At 44.3% G+C, this 13567-nt stretch overlaps 1 protein-coding gene across 3 annotated transcripts in view; it reads left to right on the forward strand.

Moving 5' to 3' along the window:
* The window catches only part of VPS33A (VPS33A core subunit of CORVET and HOPS complexes), a 37188-nt gene extending 23668 nt beyond the window's left edge, over nt 1-13520 (forward strand). For all 3 annotated transcript variants that reach the window (XM_017890448.1, XM_017890453.1, XM_017890458.1), the window contains 7 exons: nt 2059-2252; nt 4671-4797; nt 7071-7138; nt 8269-8406; nt 9705-9842; nt 12649-12817; nt 13189-13520. In XM_017890448.1, the coding sequence (XP_017745937.1) occupies nt 2059-2252; nt 4671-4797; nt 7071-7138; nt 8269-8406; nt 9705-9842; nt 12649-12817; nt 13189-13370 (1016 nt within the window). In that variant the 3' untranslated portion in view covers nt 13371-13520. The remainder of the gene's footprint in view (nt 1-2058; nt 2253-4670; nt 4798-7070; nt 7139-8268; nt 8407-9704; nt 9843-12648; nt 12818-13188) is intronic.
* Nucleotides 13521-13567: the final 47 nt, after the last annotated feature.

A 13567-nucleotide genomic window follows, 5' to 3' on the forward strand; every position in this document is an offset into this window, starting at 1 on the left:
TGTCAGTTTTAAATGTGATACATTTTAAGTAATAATCCTGAATTATGCCATGACTTGAAAAATACTGGAAGCACTGGCAAGAGGCCACGCTCCCACTGGTGGCCAGGACCTAGTGCCTCTAGAACTCCCTGCCTCACCACAGACCCCCACACCTGTCTCAGCCTGGCCTTCTTCCCTCATCTGCATAGTCGCCAGCCTCTATTGCCATCCTGAATGAAGCCACGTGGAGCCGAGGGAAGGCCGGAGGAGAGGGATGTGGAAGAAAGATGAGGCCAGGTGCAGTGGCTCACGCTGGTAACCCCAGCACTTTGGGACGTCAAGGCAGGCAGATCACTTGAGATCAGGAGTTTGAGACCAGCCTGGCCAAAATGGTGAAACCTGTCTCTACTAAAAATACAAACATTAGTCAGATATGGTGGCGGGCGCCTGTAATCCTAGCTACTCGGGAGGATGAGGCAGGAGAATCGCTTGAACCCGAGAGGTAGAAGTTGTAGTGAGCTGAGATCACGCCACTGCACTCCAGCCTGGGCAAGAGAGCAAGACTCCCTCTTAAATAAATAAATAAAATAAGAGAAAGAGAGAGATCCTCCCACTTAAGCCTCTCAAAGTGCTGGGATTATAGGCGTGAGCCACCGTGCCCAGCCTACATAAGATTTTTTTCATATATCAGATTATTTTCTTACCCTGGATTCCCTGATGCAGGATTTTTGGGGTGAAAGGCACTTGGTACATGTTGCCAAATTGCTTTACTACAGAGTTACACCAGCTCCGTGCCATCAGTAATTCATGAGCACATGTGGGGTGTTCCAGGGAAATAGAGACTCACTTGGCTTGGCAGGAGCAGAGTAGGGAGAAGGAAATTAAGACTCCCATGCTAAGGAATTTGGAAGCTTATTCTAGATCAGGGTGTACAACTTTTTCTATAAAGACCCAGATAGTAAGTATTTTAGGCTTTCGCTTGTTACACAGCGCAAGTCATACAGAGGAACCTCCTTGTCTCTGTCATTGTAATGTGAAAGAAGCCATAGACGATACAAAAAGAATAGCTGTGGCCGTATGCCAATAAAACTTTATTTACAAAAACAGAAAGTGGGCTGGGCATGGTGGCTCACGCCTATAATCCAGTACTGTGGGAGGCCGAGGCAAGTGGCTCACCTGAAGTCAGGAGTTTGAGACCAGCCTGGCCAACGTGGTGAAATCCTGTCTGTACTAAAAATACAAAAAAATTAGCTGGGCGTAGTGGCAGGTGCGTATAATCCCAGCTACTCAGGAGACTGAGGCAGGAGAATTCACTTGAACCCAGGAGGCAGAGGTTGCAGTGAGCCGAGATCATGCCATTGCACTCAAGCCTGGGTGACAAGAGTGAAATTCCATCTCAAAAAAAAAGGAGAGTGAGCAGAGTTTGGCCCTCAGATCATAGTTTCTAATTCTTGTTCTAGAATGGCTTTTAAACTATTTTGGATTCCAACCCACAGTAAGAAATGTATTTTATATCATGACCCAGTACATACATGTATGTATATGTGTGCATGTGAAACTGAAACAAAAGTTTTATTTAAAAAAAAAAACTGAAATCACCACTAGTTTCTCTAACGTCATGTGATAAGCTTTTGTACTTTCTGCTCTTCACTGTTTTGGTACTGCTGTTTTCTTTTGTTTTGTCTTGGTTTTGTTTTTAAGATGCCACTTGCAACCCACCAGCTTGATTTCATGATCCACTAATGGAACATGATCTAGTTTGAAAAAATACTAAAAGTCAATGGGGAGATCCTTGAAAGTTTTCTGAGTGGAAAGGTGACCTAATCTCTAAATAAATTTAGGAGGTAGACAGTGCTGTATGTGGTTTATATAGGTGCCCCAAAGTTAATTAGAACTGTGGTATCAATATTAGAGTCACTACTTCCTGTACTTTGATCATGGAAAATCAAAAGCTCAGAGCTATGTGTCATTTGCCATCTTCCATTTTCTCCTGAGGGAAATTCTGTTTTGTGCTTGGCTGCTTGATTGGTTCTTCCAGTCGTTGCACACAGGTGCTTATTCCCTTCCATTGCTGCTCAGGTTATGTGAAATTACCTCCAGAGAAATTTGCACCTAAGAAACAGGGCGATGGTGGTAAGGACCTCCCCACGGAAGCAAAGAAGCTGCAGCTGAATTCTGCAGAGGAGCTCTATGCTGAGATCCGAGACAAGAACTTCAATGCGGTGGGCTCTGTGCTCAGCAAGAAAGCAAAGATCATCTCGGCAGCATTCGAGGTGAGGCAAGTTTTGGGTGTCATTCTGCAACTCTGGGTCTCAGATAGATGCCCATCCCTGAGGGGAATAAGAGCTCCAAAAATATGTAGCCATTAAACCAGGCTTTTCAATGCAACTTTTCTCATCTTCAGTAACTGCAAATTCAGTATTGGAAGATCCAAGGTTTTCTTTCATTTTAAACTTTCTCAGACCCGCGTTGTGTAAAGTTCTTTTTGTGTGGGGGGTAGGTGGAGGCACAAGTGTGTGCAGTTTACAGACTTCCATCATAAACATTTGCTTTATTGTCCTTTAAATTATTTCCTACCTCACTTAAGAGGAAGCCATCTGTACTATAAATAAAAGATCCTCTGTGATAGAACCTCTGCTTCATGCTGAAAACTCCAGTTTAGCCAGTGTGAATGTGGCAGGGAAACTCAGCACGTGTGGCAGGTGATAATGAGACTGAAATCCCCAGCAACCCAGAGCTTTGAAATTGGTGGCTTTATCATCACCTTCCTACCTCCTCTTGCCCGTTCACTAGTTTATTCTTGCTCAGGCTCCTTTCTGAAACATGGGAATTCAACAAGATCATAAAGTCTGAATATTTCGACTTTGGAAACATAAATTGGAAGTTTTGAGTATGAATTTTCACTGAGTATGTAGTTCCAGATTTTTTTTTTTTTTTTTTTTTTTTTTTTTTTTTTTGAGACACGGTCTCGCTTTGTCTCCCAGGATGGATGTAGTGGTACAATCACGGCTTACTGGAGCTGCTACCTCCCAGACTCAAGCAATCCTCCCACCTCAGCCTCCCGAGTAGCTGGGACCACAGTCACATGCCATCATGCCTAGCCGAGTTTTTTGCTGTTGTTTTTTTGTTGTTTTTTTTTTTTCTCTAGAGACGGGGACTTCCTGTGTTACCCAGGCTGGCTTGGAACTCAGCCATGTAATTCCAGATTTTATCTTTCTCAGGAATTATATTTATTAATTGATTTTCATATTTCTGAAGTTACTTTTGGTTTATTAAATTTTGCCAAAAAATATCATCATCACCAAGCTAGGTTTGCTTTGTTCATAGACTATACTCAAGACTAAGGTTCAGGCCAGGCACAGTGGCTCTCGCCTGTCATCCCAGCATTATCAGAGGCTGAGGCAGGAGGATCGCTTGAGCCCAGAAGTTCTAGACCAGCATGGGCAACACAGCAAGACACTGTCTCTACAAAACTAGCTGGGCAGTGGCATGTGCCTGTAATCCCAGCTCCTCAGGAGGCTGAGGTGGGAGCCTAGGAGGCAGAGGCTGCCGTGAGCTGTGATGACACCACTGCACTCCATCCCGGGTGACAGAGAGACCCTGTCTCGACATCAAATAAAAGACGGTCAACAGAAAAAATGGATTTTTTTCTATTACATAGGAAACCTTTCCTCTTTATGATACCCTCTGAGCATAATTTTTTGTCTTAGGTTTTTACTCGGAAATTTGTATGATTTATATAATACTATCTTTCACCAATACTCAGATGTCCACAAAATACTGACACAATGTGTGGGCTGGTACATTGGAAGACAGACGCTGAGGCATTTGCTTCTCTAAAGAAGTGCTAATGCAGGAGACAGGCACCATGAACTCTGTATTTCGGTGATATATATACTTTTTCTTTTCTGATTTTCTGTATTCTGTTGGGGCTATGCTTGCCCTGATTTATTTGTATTCCATTCTTCCTTTCTCATTAACATAAATGGAACATCCTCTGAACAATGCAAAAAACAGAGCACTTAAAATATTGGCCGGGCGGCCGGGCGCGGTGGCTCAAGCCTGTAATCCCAGCACTTTGGGAGGCCGAGACGGGCGGATCACGAGGTCAGGAGATCGAGACCATCCTGGCTAACACGGTGAAACCCCGTCTCTACTAAAAAATACAAAAAAAACTAGCCGGGCGAGGTGGCGGGTGTCTGTAGTCCCAGCTACTCGGGAGGCTGAGGCAGGAGAATGGCATAAACCCGGGAGGCGGAGCTTGCAGTGAGCTGAGATCCGGCCACCGCACTCCAGCCTGGGTGACAGAGTGAGAATCTGTCTCAAAAAAAAAAAAAAAAAAAAATTGGCCAGGCACGGTGGCTCACACCTGTAATCCTAACATTTTGGGAGGCTAAGGTAAGTGGATCACCTGAGATCAGGAGTTCGAGACCAGCCTGACCAATGTGGTGAAACCCCATGTCTACTAAAAATACAAAAATTAGTTGGGCGTGGTGGTGGTCACCTGTTATCCCAGATACTCGGGAGGCTGAGGCATGAGAATCTCTTGAATCCGGGAGGTGGAGGTCACAGTGAGCCAAGATCACGCCACTGCGCTCCAGCCTGGGCAACACAGTGAGAGTCCCTCTTGAAAAAATAAAATAAATAAACTATCTTCCCTGCTTGAGGCACTGCTCTCTTGTTTATTTCAGGAAAGACACAATGCTAAGACCGTGGGGGAGATCAAGCAGTTTGTTTCCCAGTTGCCCCACATGCAGGCAGCAAGGGGCTCGCTTGCAAACCATACCTCAATTGCAGAATTGATCAAAGATGTCACTAGTGAGTATCCTTTGTAATGATTGTTTCAATCTGGGGCNAAATTGGCCAGGCACGGTGGCTCACACCTGTAATCCTAACATTTTGGGAGGCTAAGGTAAGTGGATCACCTGAGATCAGGAGTTCGAGACCAGCCTGACCAATGTGGTGAAACCCCATGTCTACTAAAATACAAAATTAGTTGGGCGTGGTGGTGGTCACCTGTTATCCCAGATACTCGGGAGGCTGAGGCATGAGAATCTCTTGAATCCGGGAGGTGGAGGTCACAGTGAGCCAAGATCACGCCACTGCGCTCCAGCCTGGGCAACACAGTGAGAGTCCCTCTTGAAAAAATAAAATAAATAAACTATCTTCCCTGCTTGAGGCACTGCTCTCTTGTTTATTTCAGGAAAGACACAATGCTAAGACCGTGGGGAGATCAAGCAGTTTGTTTCCCAGTTGCCCCACATGCAGGCAGCAAGGGGCTCGCTTGCAAACCATACCTCAATTGCAGAATTGATCAAAGATGTCACTAGTGAGTATCCTTTGTAATGATTGTTTCAATCTGGGGCAACTTGCACATACAACCTAGGTTTGACACCTAGGTCATCAACACCACAATGCCTCCTGGGAGAGTCAGCTCTGTCTTAGTACCACGTGTTCTCAGCATTAATGAAGTGTACATATGTTAATACTTAAGAATGTTCCAGGCGGGGCTTGGTGGCTCGTGCCTGTAATCCCAGCACTTTGGGAGTCCGAGACAGGCAGATCACCTGAGGTCAGGAGTTTGAGACCAGCCTGACCAACATAATGAAACACCATCTCTACTAAAAATATAAAAATTAGCCGGGCGTGGTGGCAGGCACTTGTAATCCCAGCTACTCGGAAGGCTGAGGCAGAATTGCTTGAACCAGGTGACAGAGCAGGACTCTTGTCTCGAAAGACTGAGAGAGGGAGGGAGGAAGGGTCCACTTGTTAACTCATATTTTTTCATTATAATTTATATGAAAAATATTTGGAATGTAGATAAGAGAAAAAAATTATCCATAAGTTTGCCATCATAATTTGAGATGGTTAATTTTTTTAGTCTAGCTTTTTTCCTTTTTTTGTTTTTGAGACAGAGTTTTGCTCTTGTTGCCCAGGCTGGAGTGCAATGGCACAATCTCGGCTCACTGCAACCTCTGCCTCCCAGGTTCAAGCGATTCTCCTGCCTCAGCCTCCCGTGTAGCTGGTTTTACAGGCATGCACCACCACGCCCGGCTTATTTTGTATTTTTAGTAGAGATGGAGTTTCACCATGTTGGTCAGGCTGGTCTCAAACTCCCAACCCCAGGTAATGCACCTGCCTCGGCTCCCAAAGTGCTGGGATTACAGGCGTGAGCCACCGCGGCCAGCCGCTTTTTTCCTTTTTTGAAGGATTATTTAATTGGCTCATGTTCTTCCCTTGAATACTCTGTGCAGAATTGGTACAAAGAGTATATGTTAAGTATTTTGAAAGAGCTCAGAAGACACCTATTAAAGCAGACATGAGTTTGTTCATTACAACACAGGGCTATAAAAGCTGAATAGGAGATTGTTTTACGAAGTATACTTTGAATATTAACCAAATCACGGTCTTGGAAAATCAGTCCTTTGTTTTCCTGTTCATAGAAGTAGAAACCAGTTGAAATTGGGTTGAACCTAATGATAAAAATGAAATGTTCTTGAGAAATTAGCTTTCATTCCTACTGATGCTCATTCTGGGGTCTGTACTGAAATCCTAAGGATACAAAGGAGCGCTGTTGTTGACTGTATCTCAGTATAACCTAGGAGTGCAGAGGCCTAGGGTTCTCCACGTTTCCTAGAAGATTTTCTTCAGGTGAGACTTAAACTTATTGCTTGCTTGCTTTTTTGCTTGATGTCTGGTTTCTTTTCTTTTGAGACAGAGTCTTGCTCTGTTGCCCAGGCTGGAATGCAGTAGCGCGATCTTAGCTCACTGTAAACTCCACTCCCCACTTAAGTGATTCTTGTGCCTCAGCCTCCCGAGTAGCTGGGACTACAGGTGTGCACCACCACACCCAGCTAATTTTGGTATTTTTGGCAGAAATGGGGTTTGGCCATGTTGGTCAGGCTGGTCTTGAACTTCTGGCCTGAAGTGATCCACCCACTTCGGCCTCCCACAGTGCTGAGATTACAGGTGTGAGCCACTGTGCCCAGCTACATGTCTAGTTTCTGAATTGTGCTCTGTGTATAAAAGCATGCCACTCAAGTAAATTAACATTTAATTTCTAAGTTGCAAATTTGCTAATTTCATTTTAGCTTCTGAAGACTTCTTTGATAAATTAACCGTGGAACAGGAGTTTATGTCTGGAATAGACACTGATAAGGTATGTGGACAAAAAAACCTCTTTAACAAGTAATTGAAAACTTATTAAACCTCAGATTATAGCCAGGAAACCAACTGCTTCAATTCCCATGTCTTGCCTAAATTTTTTTTTTTTTTTGAGATGGAGTCTCACTCTGTCGCCCAGCTCGCTCTGTCACCCAGGCTGGAGTGCAGTGGCACGATCTCCACTCACTGCAAGCTCCGCCTCCCGGGTTCACGCCATTCTCCTGCCTCAGCCTCCCGAGTAGCTGGGACTACAGGCACCTGCCACCACACCTGGCTAATTTTTTGTATTTTTAGTAGAGATGGGATTTCACCGTGTTAGCCAGGATGGTCTCCATCTCCTGACCTTGTGATCTGCCCACCTCAGCCTCCCAAAGTGCTGGGATTACAGGTGTGAGCCACCACGCCCAGCCACTTAAATATTTTTAAGAGCAAATGCAAAATGTGCAAGTGTAGATTTTATCAAGTAACAGATATTTAATATTCTGTGCAAGACACTTTCTGCCATACATGGCAAGATGAGACCCCGCCCCTATAATCAAATCTTTTTAAGACCGTATTAGATAAATTAAGGTGTTTGCTCTTTTGAAAGAGTTTCTTATATAACTCCTTTAAGTAGCTCTTAATATTAACAAATTTTATTCACTTTATGAAAATTCCTAACATAAAACAATTACTGATACTTTTTGCTAGATTAGTTGTTGATACTATTGAAATGGAGTAGGCATCCGGTAGCCTCTCAGAAGCATGTCCTTAGAGACAGATGTGTCCAGACAGGCATAGGGAGTGACCAATTGTATTCTCAGCAGCCTTGGGCTCCAGTGACTTGGCCTGATCACTGAGTGTGTGTGTGTGTGTGTGCACGTGTGTATGTGTGTTTGTGTGTCTGTGTGTCTGTGTGGTGGCCAGGGTGTGTATGTGGCTGGGGCTAGCAGAGCTATTTCAGGGAAGGGTTAGGGACTGTGGAAAAATATCTCATTTTCCCACATATCTCCTTTATTGGACTTTGAAAAATAATAATCATCAAATTAAGTTCCCAAACCATGCATTGTGTGTGTGTATGTGTGTATATGTATATGTATGTGTATATGTATATGTAAATGTATATGTACGCTACTTTATTTCTAGGTCAACAATTACATTGAGGATTGTATCGCCCAAAAGCACTCGTTGATCAAGGTGTTAAGATTAGTTTGCCTCCAATCCGTGTGTAATAGTGGGCTCAAACAAAAAGTTTTGGATTATTACAAAAGAGAGATTCTCCAGGTAAGCATATTTTTAAATTATTAATTTGCCAAGGAGGACAGCATCTTTTTAAAAAATACTTCATGGGCCGGGCACAGTGGCTTATGCCTGTAATCCCAGCACTTTGGGAGGCCGAAGCAGGTGGATCACTTGAGGTTAGGACTTTGAGACCAGCCTGGCCAACATGGTGAAACCCCATCTCTACCAAAAATTCAAAAATTAGCCAGGCATGGTAGCATGCACCTGTAGTCCCAGCTATTTGGGAGGCTGAGGCAGGAGAATTGCTTGAACACAGGAGGCGGAGGTTACAGTGTGTCAAGATCACGCCCCTGCTCTCCAGCCTGGGCAACAGAGTAAGACTCTGTCTCAAAAAATAATAATAAAAAGTTAAAATGTTTTTAAAAATAAAAAATACAATGCTGCCATTTTGGTGTCTTGTCACCACTGTTTTTTAAATTTTTTAACACCTAGAGGAATTAGTCTTGGTAGCCATCACTGTTTATTGTATTTGTGTGATAATAATAGCTAACAGGCTGGGCACAGTGGCTCACCCCTGTTATCCCAATATTTTGTGGGGCTGAGGCAGGAGGATCGCTGGAGGCCAATACCAGCCTAGGCAACATAGCAAGAGTTTCCCAGGCTGGAGTGCAGTGGCACAATCTTGGCTCACTGTAACCTCCTAGGTTCAAGCGATTCTCCTGCCTCAGTCTCCTGAGTAGCTGGGATTACAGGTACCTGCTACCAGGCCCAGCTAATTTTTATCTTTTTAGTAGAGACAGGGTTTCGCCGTGTTGGCCAGGCTGGTCTCAAATTCCTGACCCCAAGTGATCCACCCACCTTGGCCTCCCAAAGTACTGGGATTACAGGTGTGAGCCACCATGCCCAGACCTTGACTATTTTTTAAAAATAGAAATAATATCCTACATTGCATATTACTGTTTTTTAATATATTCTGGAGACCTTTCTTACCAGGATGTGTAGATACGCCTTATTCTTTTTTGGAGCTAATTATATACCATATAAAAATATACTATCATTTATTTGATGCTCACTTAGATTGGGTCCATACATTCTGACTTTAAAGTAAAAAATTTAAATTTCTCTTTGAAACAGTGAGCTGAATTACAGGCAAGCAGTTTTAGGACAAGTTTCATCCCTCCACCCTGTCCTCTGTGCCCATCCACTAACATTGCTGGACTTTTTTAACATTGCATGTCCTATGGTACACACCAAATTGATTTGTTGGAAGTGCCCTTCTTTGAAAATTGCAGAAATCCTTTTGCTGATCTTATATCAAGGCCAAATGACTTCCCTTGCAGACATATGGCTATGAGCACATATTGACCTTACACAACCTGGAGAAGGCCGGCCTACTGAAACCGCAGACGGGGGGCAGAAACAATTACCCAACTATACGGAAAACATTACGCCTCTGGATGGATGATGTTAACGAGCAAGTAAGCCACACTTCTCCACCTTGTCTCAGCTTAGGGACTGGTTAGATCATCCACATGACAACACATGCTTCTGAACCTACACATCTGCCTTGCTTTCTAAAAACAATTTTCTAATGTTTTTGAAAAAGTAATGCATCATGTATTGTATCCATCAGAACCCTAGAAGGAAACAGAGAATGCTCTTAAACTGGGGAGTTTCTGGAGAGTTTAATAAAGATGTGGGCCAGGCGCGGTGGCTCACACCTATAATCCCAGCACTTTGGGAGGCCAAAGCAGGCAGATCACTTGAGCTCAGGAGTTTGAGAACAGCCTGACCAACATGGGAAACCCTATCTCTACTAAAAATACAAAAATTATTCCGGCATTGTGGTGCACACCTGTAATCCCAGCTACTTGGGGGGCTGAGGCAGGAGAATCGCTTGAACCCAGGAGGTGGAGATTGTAGTGAGCTCAGATCGCGCCATTGCACTCCAGCCTGGGCAACAGAGCGAGACTCTCTCTCCAAAAACAAAAAGATATGGGGCAGGCTCAGTGGCTCATGCCTGTAATCCCAGTGTATTGGGAGGCTGAAGTGTCAGATCGCTTGAGTCCAGGAGTTCGAGACCAGCCTGGGCAACATGGCAAAGCCCTATCTCTGCAAAAAAAAAAAAAGAATGGCCAATGGTGGTATGAGCCTTTAGTCCAAGAGGCCGTGGTTAGAGGATCACTGAGCCCAGGAGGCAGTTGCAGTGAACCATGTTTGCGCCACTGCACTCCAGCCTTGGCTAGGGAGTAAGACTCTGTCTTAAATAAATAAAGATGTGGGAAGAGTGGAGACCAGTAAGAGGCAGTGCGGTGGGGAGCCCTTGCGAGACACGGCCTGAAGAGCAAGGAGAGGTGGGTATTCTAGAAATTTATCTTAGAACCTGGAGAGAAGAGCTGTGGTGGGGCCATCTGTTGAGGTAAGGGGTGAGGGGCCTCTCGCTGAGGGTATGGTCAACCTCCAGCAGACGAAGCCGGCCAGTGACAACATCGTCCTCACACTGCTGCCCACTCTCCAGTTCACTCTGGTGCTTTGCACTGGTCAGACCCAAAGAGAAGGCATTGGCATGTGTTGGTGTGGGACCTACAGGTCCATCTCTGGGCATAGAGCATTGCGGAGAAGGGTGGAGAGTGTCTAGAGGAGCCAGTAGAGACGTCCAGCTCTCATAAACAAGCCAGCCATGGATGGGCGCGGTGGCTCACACCTGTAATCCCAGCACTTTGGGAGGCCAAGGCAGGAGGATGACTTGAGGTCAGGAGTTCAAGACCAGCCTGGCCAACATGAAACCGTGTCTCTACCAAAAAATACAAAAGTGATCAGGGCATGGTGGAGCATGCACCTGTAGTCCCAGCTACTGTACTCAGGAGACTGAAGTGGCAGGATCACTTAAGCCTGAGAGGTTGAGAATACAGTGAGCTGAGATTGCACTGCTGCACTCCAGCATGGGCAACAGAATGAGACTCTATCTCCAAAAAAAGAAAAAAAAAGCTATGCAAAAGCAGGGCCATCAGGGCCAAGTGAGTTTCCTTCCACCATTTCCCCTCAGAGGCAGTCACTGTGGCCAGTTTTTAATCTATCCTTCTAGAAGGATTCTGTGCATACACATTTTTACATAAAGAGTGCATATTCTCTACTGTTGGTCTCCAAAGTGGGGTGCACTTTGCTATACATGTATTATTTATTCTAATGTTTCTAAATTTCAGCCTTTTTTGTTTTTTCATAAGGGACTTTATTAGGCTGCCTCTTGCAACAAAAGCTCATAACTAGACAGTCTCCTCTGTCAGGAGCAAAATTGGATGATTTTTTTCCCAGTGGGAAAATAGAGGTCCTTAATGTCTAGAGTCTGTCATGTACGTATTAGTTCAGCTGCCTTCACTGTTCTGACCTTTCTGACTCTGGACCCACCCCCCACTTAACAAAGGATCTTGAAGGGTCTTTTGTGATCTTCCCCTTCTTTTTAATTTTTCTAAATTGCTACATAGTGGTTTTGAGGCTATACCTTATTTAATGATTTAACAGATTGCTATTGATAGAAATTCAAGTTGTTTCCAGTCTTTGCTATTACATGCAGTGTTGCAGGTAATATGTTTATACTTTGGTCTATTATCTTTTGTTCTGCAAGCATCTCTGTAGGATGAATGCCTAAAAGTAGAATTGCTAAGTTCAAAGGTTATTGCACATCATTGCTTAGCTAGGGAGTGCCAACTTCCCCCCACTACATTTCATGCTGGCCGGACGCAGTGGCTCAGGCCTGTAATCCCAACACTTTGGGAGGCCAAGGCAAGTGCATCACCTGAGGTCAGGAGTTCAAGACCAGCCTGGCCAACATGGCAAAACCCTGTCTCTACTAAAAATACAAAAATGAGCCAGGAGTGGTGGTGCACACCTGTAATCCCAGCTCCTTGGGAGCCTGAGGCAGGAGAATTGCTTGAACTTGGGAGGCGGAGGTTGCAGTGAGCCAAGATTACACCACTGCATTCCAGCCTGGGCAACAGAGCCAGACTCTGTCTCAAAAAAAAAAAAAAGTTTCATGCCAAACCAAGTAATTTTTCATCTTCTGTACCTAGAGCTGCTTTGAGTGGCTTTTCAAGATTTGAGTCAAAAGTGAAGCTCTGGCTGCTAAAATTGAGCTCTGCTGGGGTGGATTAGAACAGGGCATGGCAGGGGTGGGGGTTGTATATCTTTAAATCCAAATCAAATAATTTTGGATTACCCAAAAGGCCACAGTCAGGTTGCTCTAAGTCTCTGTATCTACAGGGTTTTTGTTCTTTAATTATCTCACAGAACCCCACGGACATATCCTACGTGTACAGTGGGTACGCCCCGCTCAGTGTGCGGCTGGCCCAGCTGCTTTCCCGACCTGGCTGGCGGAGCATCGAGGAGGTCCTCCGCATCCTCCCAGGGCCCCACTTTGAAGAGCGACAGCCACTGCCCACAGGACTGCAGAAGAAACGTAAGTCCCAGTCCAGCATCTACAGATAATTATGTCCTGTTAGTGTGGTTTTCAGGTATTGTACAGTTGCTTTGTAAAATACTTAGTAAAGCACTTAGGAGTCAGAATTAAATATACCTCTTTTGTTCGTTGCTAATGTGTATAGTAAGCACTAGAATCGGATTATTCCCTGAGGGGTAGCAGCTTTCAACTTCTATGTTGAGAATCTCAGGAGTTAGAAAAAACATTGAGATCAAAATCAGTATTCCTTGGTTTCGGATGAACTGTCTGGATGAAGACACTTGTTTATTCTTGTGAATGATAAAATGTTTGAAGAGGTGGGAAGAGGAGCACCAGTAATAGTTTTTAATTCTGAAATGTTTAAATTTTAGGTCAACCAGGAGAAAACCGAGTGACTCTGGTATTTTTCCTCGGGGGCGTAACCTTTGCTGAAATTGCTGCCCTGCGATTTCTCTCCCAGTTGGAAGATGGAGGTACAGAATATGTCATTGCCACCACTAAACTAATGAACGGAACCAGTTGGATAGAGGCTCTGATGGAAAAACCTTTCTAGGGTGTTCAGAGGAGACTTAACGAGTGTACTACAGAATAAACTGCATCTTTGAAGAAGTTGCTGAAAGGAAGTTAAACCCCATAGAAGAAACATGGAATGCAGAATATATTCTGGGGTCAGCTTCTTAAATTATACTACCGTTTACTGCTTTCTCCTTCTCTTTTGTATTCCATTTTTTTTTTTGCTTTGAGACGGAG

Source organism: Rhinopithecus bieti, unplaced genomic scaffold (genome assembly GCF_001698545.2).
Source record: "Rhinopithecus bieti isolate Rb0 unplaced genomic scaffold, ASM169854v2 scaffold_574, whole genome shotgun sequence".
In the NCBI taxonomy this organism is placed as follows: domain Eukaryota; kingdom Metazoa; phylum Chordata; class Mammalia; order Primates; family Cercopithecidae; genus Rhinopithecus; species Rhinopithecus bieti.